Source organism: Artemia franciscana, chromosome 8, assembly GCF_032884065.1.
Source record: "Artemia franciscana chromosome 8, ASM3288406v1, whole genome shotgun sequence".
Classification (NCBI taxonomy): domain Eukaryota; kingdom Metazoa; phylum Arthropoda; class Branchiopoda; order Anostraca; family Artemiidae; genus Artemia; species Artemia franciscana.
The window spans coordinates 37,198,933-37,211,104 of record NC_088870.1 but is presented as its reverse complement, the minus strand read 5'-3'; the positions used below and the strand labels follow the sequence as shown (position 1 = coordinate 37,211,104).

General features: G+C 35.3%; 1 protein-coding gene across 5 annotated transcripts in view; it reads left to right on the top strand.

The window, feature by feature from the left end:
* Positions 1-12,172, top strand: part of LOC136030372 (protein turtle-like) — a 370,614-nt gene that overhangs the window by 280,100 nt on the left and 78,342 nt on the right. For all 5 annotated transcript variants that reach the window (XM_065709291.1, XM_065709293.1, XM_065709294.1 and 2 more), the window contains one exon: positions 3,026-3,233. In XM_065709291.1, the coding sequence (XP_065565363.1) occupies positions 3,026-3,233 (208 nt within the window). The remainder of the gene's footprint in view (positions 1-3,025; positions 3,234-12,172) is intronic.

Sequence of the window (12,172 nt, the reverse complement as noted above, 5' to 3'; positions counted from 1 at the left end):
GGATGGCTTCATTACTTTGGATGGTTTTTAAATTCAATGAAAAAATTCCACGGAAACAAGAAAAACAAATACCACAAACTAGAGCAGGGTTAGCACTAGTAAACTCGCTTAAGCCCAAAGCTTCACGCGCAGTTTAATGAAAACTAAACAAATTTTTAAACATTTTTCTTTTCTCATTATTATATCAAATATTCAAAAATTGCTAATACTTAGAAGAATTTATGTAATTATGTTTTAAAAAATCAATCCAGCTTCTTTAGTCTGAAGTGAAGTACATTTTTGTCCATTCTTTATTCCTATTAATTCTTTATTTCCTTTTTTTAAATTTAACTTGATTATTCATTTTTATTTCTGTTTGTTTCAGGATTCAACTATTTATCTATATGTATCCATATCTATTTATCCATCATATGTTTTCTTTATGTTTGAAATGTCCATTCTATTTAGTTTTGGTTCGTTTTGAACTTATGTATTTATTCAGATTTATTTTTGTTTTTAAGTTTGAAGCATTAATATGACTTTATCTCTACTCGAGTTATATGTCAACCCTTAAACCCTTTTTCTAAATAAAAAAAAATATGTGGGACGCATAAAGAGCTGTTTCGCTGAAGGATCGGTTCGGACAGCACTAAGAAGAAAGATACAGAATAAAACTTGAAATCTCTTTCGTGCATCTCACCCTCTCATATGTCAGGATCAATTATGACTGAACTTGGGATATCTCTAAATTTCGCAATAGTGAATCCTCTATTAGATTTCTAGCTGAAAGTATTTTGTAGGACATGCAAAGCGCTTTTAGTAAGTTATACATCTTAGAGTTAGAGTGTCTCAGATCTTCCAATTCACTCATGTATTGGTGGAAGTCCCAGCTGAATTTTCAAATAGGAAAATTTCTTAATTCGAAACTTTAACGAAGTTGTCAAGTGAGGGAACAATATGTCTGTATGTTAATAGAGTATTTATGTAGAGATCTGAAGACGTACATCGTGAACAAGAAATTTCAGCACTAAATCTTAATTTTCACATTCTTTTGATTTGAATTTGCGATTTCTTATCAAGTTTCAAGCACACGCCATATACACGCTTACGCATTGACAATTTACATTCGTACTGGTCCAACATATCGATACACGGGATGAAGGGTTATGTGTTCACTTCTTACGTTAATTGCAGCAATATCATTGTCGTATGTGGCACTAATGACCAGTGTTGTCAATTCACTACAATTTAGGTAGGCATGATTCAGTCACATTTTTCTTGTTTTTTAATGAACATATAAAAAAATATTTTTGAAAACAAGGGGGCGTTTTTTTTTTTTTTTTTTTTTTTTTTTTTTTTTTTTTTTTTTTTTTTTTTTTTTTTTTTTTTTTTTTAATGAAAGCACAATAAAAGGAAATTTTAAAAATTTAGTTACTTATGCCTTTAATATACTTACATTGTATACCAGTCAAAGGTATGGCCTTTAATAAAGCTTTTCTATCAGCCAGATCAGTTGCTTGCCTATTATCGATAAAACAGAGGACTAAAGGGGTCTGATGATCAGACACTTCTCAATTATGGATCTAAGAGTGAAAATTTGGCCGTCCTAAAAACCTACTATTGTTTGTTCAATACTTTGTCTAAGGCATCTCTTCGTCAAGAAAATATTATCATTCTAAGTAATTTCCTTTTTTTTACAGGAACTAAGCAAACGCCCCTGTTATTTCCAGATTCACTCGTATCACCTTTCTTTTAAAAAGGCTTATCTAAATTTTCTCTAAATCCCTAAGCACTTTCCTTTGTTTGTACACCATGTTTATAATCTTTAGTAATTCATATTTAACTTCACAACTTCATTTTTTTATAATAATTTTAAACTATCAGCCCCTGTAACATGCTCAAAAAAGGGAGCTGTCATAGAACGCGGCAGACACAAAAAAAATGTATAGGCCAATAATGGATGCTAGACGTGGCTCCCTTTTATTAATAGTGGTATGCTTTGTTACCGGTATACCATTAAACCGTTGATAACGGTTTAACGGTATGCTTTGAGATATATTATTTTTACCTATGTCTCAGTTTAGGCTATGCACAATAAGAATGATTGGTTATATGTTAGTTAGATTAATATTTTTTAAGAAACTCTAAAGAACCCCACCATACATGATGAAAACAAAAGGGCAGTGCTAAATAATTTACCTGTCCGAAAAATAGAAATTTGTTAAGACGAAACATAGAAAGTCACCTTTGAAAATTATGAAATAAGTCATGACTGCCACGTACGTTCATTTTTGGTTTTCACACATTTCGATGTTTTCAGGGTTTTATTTTTTAGGGTTTCTTGAGGTATATGTTTCTTTTTTTAGTTTTTGACTACATTTGATTTACTCTTTTCAGTCCTAGGTACATTATTTTGAATAAGAAGATAAATATCTTCAATCTATCGCATTTTAGCAGGTTAAGTGTTATTTAGAGTCAAAACCAATAAGATGGCAACATGACACTCCATATATGCCCCAATCACTCCGCCGCTACATCTGACATTATGTCAAAATTTCAAGGCAATTGTTTAAATTACAACAGTTGATTGGTTAAAAAATGTGTATCTTGGTGCAATTTCATATTTAGTGTCTGATGAGCACTGATGTTGGTAGTGAGGTTTTTGTAAAAGAATGACGAATTAAAATGATGCACATGGCCCCGGGGCCTTCTGTATCCACCCCCTCCCCACAAAATTTTAAATAGAAGCAAAAAGAACATATACAAGAGTAAAGGCTAAGTAAAACCTTAACCAAGACAATCAATAAAATAAACTATTAAAAGTATAAGCATTTCATTTTTGCATCCCGAAGCCTTTATCAATGAAAGTAAAGTAGCCTAAGAGAAAAGAAAAACCAGACTAATAGAATATAAAATAAATTACTCTATAGATGAAGAAGAAAACAAAAAAATGAGATTCTCAAATCTGAATACCTACTATTTAAAAAAAATACAGTTATCAACATTACATTGAATTTTTTTCTAATTTGATCTTGTACTATTTTAGATTTTTGTCCTTGAAGCTTACTCGGAGAGTGGAAATCTGGTTGCCAATATGACAGGAAGTCAGCCGAAGTTTCAACTCAAGCTGCTTGAACCTACATACATTTATGAATTGAACTTATGGGCTGCTAACTCTAAAGGTCGAAGTGAAGTAGTCCGTATTCTAGCTGCTCCCCGTCGTACTAAAGACTCCGGAGGATCAGTTGTTTATGGTAACGTAATATTATTTTGATTTCTATTTTCGTCAGAAACTGTTTTTAATTAAGATGCCTCATATTTTACTCGGTGAAAAAAAAATGGACTAGACTATTTAGATGAAAAAGAATGGGAACATATACCAGAGTTGGTTTTTTGACGGTTTAATATGTAAGGACAATAAATAAAAACAACTAGAACAATTTACAGTATAACGTCTGCCAACTTCGCTAAAAAAGTTGAAAATTTCAAAAAAAATCATATATCTGATAAGATTATTTACAATGGAACCAGATTTAAAGGTGAAGTTCTTCTATATGTGAAAATTAATTGGTATTTTTTATTTAGAACTAATTTTGTTTTTATTTTAAAAACAATTTTGTTTAAATAATTTTACTTTAATTTATTTTAGCCTAGGAAAATATTTGGCTGGTTAAGAAGACGAATTCACTTTAAGCTGAAAAGCTCACTTGCATAGGATTTTGCTTTCTTTGACCTGCCTTGTATTTCTTAAACAAAAAAATTAAGTATTTCCAACTGGAAGTAAAGAGCAAAATTAAAACTTAAAACGAATAGAAATTATTACGTATTCGAAGGGGTTTGCCCCCTCGTCAATGCCTCGCCTTTTATGCTAAAGTTCGAATTTTGTTCCAATTCCTTAAGAATGACCAATGATTTATAAAAGGTTTAATTAGAATAAATAGCTCTTCTGAAAGTACTAAGAAACATTAGCCCAAAAATCGAGATATTGATTAGGGGGCGAACCTCCTCATATACGTAACAATTTTTGTTCGTTTTAAGTTTTAAAGTTACTCCTTACTTCCAGTTGAAAAAAAAACTATTTTTTTTTATTTCTGATCGTTTTTCAAATAATGTGGGGATATCTGGCATCTCCTCCATGGAAATTCCCTTCCCCAATGAAAAGTTTCTCCATGGAAAGATCCACCAACGTAATCTTCTCCCTCAACCCCCCCCCCACTAGCAAAAATCCATGAAAATGTCTGTATACTTCCCAATAACCAATTCCATATGTAAAAAATGGGCAAAGCTTACAAATTGCAGCCCTTCCCTGGGGACTTTGGGGAATTTATCCTCAAAAACATAGTTAGTTGATTTATCGATTATGCTGAACAAAATGGCTATCCCAAAATTTTGATCAGGTGACTTTAGGAAAAAATGAGCGCGGGAGGAGGCCTAGTTGCCCTCCAATTTTTTGTTCGCTTAAAAAGGGCACTGGGACTTTAAATCTCCGTTCAAATGATCCCTCTCACAATATTCTAGGACCTCTAGGTCGTTGCGATCGCCTCTGAGAAGAAAAATAAACAAATAAACACGCATCCGTGATCTTTCTTCTGGCAAAAAATACACAACTCTACATTTTTGCAGATAGAAGCTTGAAACCTCTACAGAAGGGTTCTCTGATACGCTCAATCTGATGGTGTGGTTTTCATTAAGATTATATGACTTTTAGGTGGTGGGGTTCACCTTTTTTCTATAATAAGGCAAATATTCTCAAGCTCATAACTTTTGATGGGTAAGACCAAACTTGATAAACTTTATATATTTCAATCATCAGAAAAATCTGATTCTTTTGATGTATCTATTGGCATCAAAATTCCATTTTTTTAGAGTTTCGGTTACTATTAAGCCGGGTAACCCCTTACTTACAGTTCGTTACCAAGAAGTGTTTGATTGGGCCTAAAAGAGGATGTTGCAGTTTCAGGTCAAAAAAAGTAGTCAAAGGTTAGAAGGCCTTGGATGATTTTTAATTTCTGCTTATAAGTTTCTTATAGTCCTTGGTTTAGATGTTAATCAGCACAGTATACATATATAGCAGCATCGAATTTTTCTTTTTTTTTAAAGAAACATTATAGATCAAAGCAGACGGAACGGAAAATCCGTCGGTCGCAACAATAGTCCATTTGCCACTTGGTATTCAATGCACTAAACATTTGTCATTGCGCAGGGCGAACCTAGAGTCATGAAGAGATGTCTAGACTGATGTATGCCAAAAATCTTTAATATAGAGTATAGGAGTTTTCGCTAATGTTTATATATATATCTATACTTTGTCAATCTGTACCGATATTGTGTCTCTAGAAGTTTGTCACTTCAAGACAGGCCATGTAAATAACATCAAGCCACTAGTCTTTTTAATGTCAATGGTGGTAATTAAAAAGGGCTTGAGCATCATTACTAAAAAGGACACTATTTGGTTTCATGAGAAAACTCAAAGAACGAAATCTTGATATAAGCAGGACAGGAAGTCAGCCCAAGCTTCAGCTCGAATTGCTAAACCTTGCTTACTACTATAAATAGAACTTCTGGGTAACTAAATCTTAAGTTCGTAGAGAAGAAGCACTAGTTATCTCTGCGATACTTCAGATGAGACATTTTAGGTAATCTATTATTTATGATAATGTAATATTATTCTCGTTGCTATTCTTGGTGCAAACTGCCAGTTTCTATTTGCCTCTTGGGACGCCCTTTGCTCTACTCGGTGATTCTTTTCACTTGAAGAAATAGATCAAAAGATTTAGGTATTAATCTCTAACAAAGTTGTACAATGACAGTGACATAGTGACAGTGGTCCTTTTCATATGAATGGTGGTAGTTACAAAGTATTATCTTGCAAATCATCATAAGAGGAAAAAATGAATCGGAAATATTTGACTGTGCGGAAATAATAATTTTTTCGGGGCATTGAGGCTTGGGACTTTGAGGTGAAGCACTGAAAATTTGAAATCACGGATGTCCAAAAGGATCATGTGAATACAGGAGTCTTTAAGCTCTTTAAAAATACTTCTCATTGAGTTCAGCAGCCATTGTGTTTGGCAAGTCTTTTTTAAAGAACTCCGACAAAAAGTCAAACTTTATCGTAAATAACGAGGGTTGAGGAAGGAACAACCCCCCTTCGCTTACAGAATAAGTTCTATTTGTATTAAGTTTTAATGTTGCTCCTAACATTCAGTAAAAAAAAATGTATTTAATTTCTGGCCGTTTTCCAAAAAGAAAATTCCCCTGGGAAACTTTGATCCCAGCAAGAAACTCTCCTTACGGTAAGCCCCTCGTAAAAAGTTCCTCTCCCCTTTAAAAAATCTTGTGTTTCAAATACAAAGTATATGTGCGAAAAATGGGTAAATTATATAATTTATAGCTTAGTTCTTTCCACAGGGACTATGAGGAGACTTGTCATTCCCATTGACACTGTTATAGGACCTATCAACTATGCTTAACAAATGGCTATCTCTAATTTTGATTGGATGTCTCTGGTAAAAGGGAGGCTTGGGAGGAGGGTTAGCTTTCCTTCAATCTTTTCGGTCACTTAGAATAGGTAAAACTTTTTATTTCCACTTAAACGAGCTTCCTTTCGATCTTCTAGGGCCATTGGTTTGATACGATTACGGCATAACCCTTAAAAAACTACAACAAATAAATACGGACTCGTGATCTTTCTTCTAGCGAAAATCACAAAATTCCAAAATTTGATAGATATGAAACCGAAACCACTACAGAAGGGTTCTCTGATATGCTGAATCTCATGGTGTGATTTTCATTAAAATCACTTGACTGTTTTGGGGTTGGGAAGCTTCCCCCTTTTTTCAAAAATCATTTAGATTTTCTGAGGCTTGTAGCTTTTAGTGAATAACATTAAACTTAATGAATGTTTCCTTTTATATTTGGAGGCAGCATGAAAAGCCAACTCTTTTGATTTATCAATGGTTATCATCTGTCTTTTGGAGTTTTGGCTACTACTGCGTCGAGTGGCTCCTTATTTACAGATTATCATCACGAATCGTTTGACAACAGAATAATATGTAGCATGCATAAGAAACAAAAGTCACTATTTGAAAAAGTATCAAATTCATTAGCTTTCCTGATGAGTATGGTTAAGGATGGCTATTTTTTTCCAGGTGCTGTCGAATCAAGCCAGTGGCTGAACAGAAAACGCCACTGCTTTGGTTCAATATCTTTTGCCACTAAAAAAACATTAAAGCTTTAGTTTTGCATTGAAATATACTCTCTCACAAAATTCTAGGATTACGGTTTCGAAATGATGATCCCTGTAAAAAAAAGATATCAGCAAATAAATACGCATCATTTACCACCCTACATATACAAAAAAAAAAAAATTGTAGACAGGTGCTTAAAACCTCTGTAGCAGGGTTTTCTTATTTACTGAAATTCACGATTCAATTTTTATTGCAATTGCTCAGTTCCAAAGGACTGTTTCCCCTTTTTTTAAACCAACTAAATTTTCTTAGGCTGGTATATTTTATGGAGAATTTGAAACTTACTGTAGGCTATTTTACATAATCAAGACATCATAAACAAGAGCTAAGAGCTCATATGGCACTTGTGACGAGGCGAGAAAAGCTAAGAGCCAAGAGATCATATGGTATGAGCTCTAACAAAATTCTATGAATCAATATATTGATTTAAAAAGGAAAAATAAGAGGCTTAATGCCGGTCAGGATTTAAAATAAGAGCTCTGAGTCACGATGTCCTTCTAAATATCAAAATTCATTAAGATCCGATCACCCACTCGTAAGTTATAAATACCTAATTTTTTCTAATTTTTCCTCTCCCTTTAGCCCCCCAGATGGTCGAATCTAGGAAAACGACTTTATCAAGTCAAATTGTGCAGCTCCCTGACACGCCTACCAATTTTCGTCGTCCTAGCACTTCCAGAAGCACCAAACTCACCAAATCACTGAGCCCCTCCCCCCAACTCCCCCAAAAAGAGCGAATCCAGTACGATTCTGTCAATCACGTATCAAGGACATTTTCTTATTCTATCCACCAAGCTTCATCCCGATTCCTCCACTCCAAGTGTTTTTCTAAGATTTCCCCCTCCAACTCCCCCCAATGTTAAAAGATCTGGTCGGGATTTGAAATAAGAGCTCTGAGACATGAATTCCTTCTAAAAATCAAGTTTCATTAAGATCCGATCATCTATTCGTAACATAAAAATACCCCAATTTTTACGTTTTCCAAAAATTCTGGTTTCCCCCTCCAACTCCCCCCAATATCACAGGATCTGGTCGGAATTTAAATTAGAACTTTAAACCACAAGATCCTTCTAAATATCAAATTTCATTAAGATCTGGTCACCCTTTCGTAAGTTACAAATACCTCAATTTTCAAAATTACCCCCACCCCCAGAATTCCACCAAAGAGAGCAGATCCGTTCCGGTTATGTCAGTCACGTATCTTAGACAGGTTTCTATCTTCCCATCCATTTTCATCCTGATCTCACCGCTTTAAGTATTTTCTAAGATTTCCGGTCCCCCAACTGCCCCCCCCCCCAATTACGCTTGATCCGGTTAAGATTTAAAATAAGAGATCTGAGTTACGAGATCCTTCTAAATATGAAGTTTCATGAAGATCCGATCACTCCTTCGTAAGTTAAAAATACGTCATTTTTTCTTATTTTTCAGAATTAACCCCCCCCCCCCCAATAGAGCGGATCCGTTCCAATTATGTAAATCACGTATGTAAGACTTCTGATTATTTTCCCCACCAAGTTTCATCCCGATCCCTCCAATCTAAGCGTTTTCCATGATTTTAGGTTCCTCCATCCCAAACTTCCCCCAATGTCACCAGATCCGGTCAGGATTTAAAATGATTGCTTTGAGACACGATATCCTTCTAAATATCAAATTTCATTGAGATCCGATCACCCGTTCGTAAGTTAAAAATACCTCATTTTTCTAATTTTTCAGAATTAACCCCTCCCCCAACTACCCCAAAGAGAGTGGATCCGTTCCGTTTATGTCAATCATGTATCCAGGACTTTTTCTTATTTTTCCCACCAAGTTTCATCCCGATCCCTCCACTCTAAGTGTTTTCCAATGTTTTAAGTTCCCCCCTTCCAACTCCCCCCCCCCAATGTCACTAGATCCGGTCGGGTTTAAAATAAGAGCTCTGAGCCACGATATCCTTCTAAATATCAAATTTCTTTGAGATTCGATCACTCGTTCGTAAGTTAAAAATACCTCATTTTTTCTAATTTTTCAGAAATAACCCCCCCCCAACTGCCCCAAAGAGAGCGAATCCGTTCCGTTTATGTCAATCATGTATCTAGGACTTGTGTTTATTTTTCCCACCAAGTTTCATCTTGATCCCTCCACTCTAAGTGTTTTCCAAGTTTTAGGTTTCCCCCCTCCCAACTCCCCCTCCCATTTTCCCCAGATCCGGTCAAGCTTTAAAATAAGAGCTCTAAGACACGATATCCTTCTAAACATCAAATTTCATTGAGATCCGATCACCCGTTCGTAAGTTAAAAATACCTCATTTTTCCTAATTTTTCAGAATAACACCCCCCCCCAACTACCCCAAAGAGAGAAAATCCGTTCCGATTATGTCAATCATGTATCTGGGACTTGTGCTTATTTTTCCCATCAAGTTTCATCCCGATCCCTCCACCCTAAGTGTTTTCCAAGATTTTAGGTTTCCCCCCTCCAACTCCCCCCAATGTCATCAGATCCAGTCGGGGTTTAAAATAAGAGCTTTGAGACACAATATCATTCCAAACATCAAATTTCATTAAGATCCCATCACCCGCTCATAAGTTAAAAATACTTCATTTTTTCTATTTTTTACGAATTAACCGGGCCCCCACTCCCCCCCCCAGATGGTCAAATTGGGAAAACGACTATTTCTATTTCTAATTTAAGCTGGTCATGTCCCTGATACGCCTGCCAAATTTCATCGTCCTAGCTTACCTGGAAGTGCCTAAAGTAGCAAAACCGGGACCGACAGACCGACAGACAGACCGACAGAATTGGCGATTGCTATATGTCACTTGGTTAATACCAAGTGCCATAAAAACCGATTCTTGCTGTGTGTATTGTTGTAGAAATTAATTGTTTTTCGAATTTTTATTACTATTAGCACACGTCGATCCATAACAGTTCGTTACCATGGACAGGGCCAGATTTAAACCCTTAGCGCCCCTAGACCCAAGCATTTTGGCGCCCCTTGACCCAAGCAATTTTTCGGGGGAAGCAACTGATGAGTGATGAGCCAAATATATTGCAAAAGAGAGGTGATATCCAGTTCTCAGCTGCCATTCTTGGGAGATATCTGACAGCTTATAAGCGGCTACAGTATTCCTGTGTTGTTTTAAAAACACTTTTCTCTAAATAGGCAGATTAGCAGCAAAGTGCACCTGGTATTTTGACGACAAATCACATCACTCCAGTTTTTTTTAAGAAAAAAAATTGCTTAGTGTGTTTTTTGGCACCTCTCGGCACTCTGTGCCCCCAGCCCCAGGCATACTGGGCCTAGCCTGACCATGAACTGTTTCAACCATACATATCTATTCGTAATCATAAGACCCAATGTTTAATCTAGACCGTTCTTAATTTGAAAACAAGAATCCGAAGCTTTGTTAAGTGGCATCTTCAAGCAGGTTCAGCAAGCCCCCAAGCCTAAATATGTTTATTCGGCCGTGTAATTGCCTAGGCATGGAAGTTTCACCTGACATACACATGGACATCACTATCAAGTGCTAACGATAAGTCTAGTGGAAAAAAGGGCTTTGTAATTGGTAGAATTTGAAACCCTAGATACATAGTTCTTGACACAAGAACTGGAAGCTTAGCTGTAACTGAAGGCAAGTATCGAATTTAAGTGTCAGTAGCAACTGCCTGGATATTGATCTATGGACAGATACGTATCTAGACATGTAGATCCAGTGGTGTCTCCAGGGGAAGCCCTCCTCTTGGTGTGGGTGAGATGTCGTGTTGTCATGTTTCTGTGAATTGATTTCCAAAATCTCAGCTGTAATTTAAGGTATACTTTTTTCGTATATTCATTAAGGCCGTGATTAAGTGAACTTGAAAACATCGAGCTTCAAAATTGAAGTAAGGTTAACCTTCTGTCTTTTAATTCTCTAGAGACCGCCGATTGTCAAAACTTCAAATAGTACCAATTATCAAGTCTTGTGAGAGGTTTTGATAGACATCTTCCTTTGGAGAGATAGTAATATATTTGGCTGGGTCTTGCAAAGCTTGGTTACCGACCAAGGGAGAACAGAAAATGGGCAAAAGAGCACTATCATTCTCAAGTACAAAATGCCCATGTATATGAAACTGTGACGGCATGCACAGAGTGCATTTGAAAATTTATTGTTTTTTCCAATTTTTTTTCCTAGGTATAGGCAAATTAAAATACCTCAGTTGATTAATTCGAAACTAAACACCAAACTTAGTTGAAAGCTTTCTTCGAGGATTCTCAGAAAACCAAAGTTTTCTTACGAATTAAATTGAAAAAAAATTAACTGAAAATAAGGAGTGACATTAAAACTTAAAACGAACAGAAATTACTTCGTATATGAAAGGGACTGCTTCCTCGTGAACGCCCTGCTCTTTACGCTAAAGTTTTTTACTGTTTTAAAAATAGAGTTAAGAGAAAGAGTCGGACTTTAGCGTGAAGAGCGGGGCGTTGATGAGGAAGCAGCCCCTTTCATTTTTGAAGTAATTTCTGTTCGTTTTATGTTTTAATGTCACTCCTTACTTTAAGTTAAAAAACACTTGTTTTTATTTAATTTAATTTCTGAACGTTTTTGAATCAATGCATTTTTTGATTTATGGTCTCCACAGATGAATAATTAAAACGAAATTCGCCTATTTTTTTTTTTTTTTTTTTTTTTTTTTGGCTAAATGGTTTTCTGATAGTTTTGATCGAATGATTTTGAGGAAAAAAAAGAAGCGGGGATGGAGGTCTAGTTGCCCTCCAATTTTTTGGTTACTTGAAAAGGCAACTAGAACTTTTAATTTTTTATGAATGTTTTTATCAGTAAAATTATTAGTAAAAATAAATTTTATTAGTTAAAGATATACGCAACTTACCAATTAGCTTATGTAAAGAAACTTCTGTATTCTCATATTTTTATTACATATATGAGGGGGTTCAACCCCTCATCAGTACCTCACTCTTCACGCTAAAG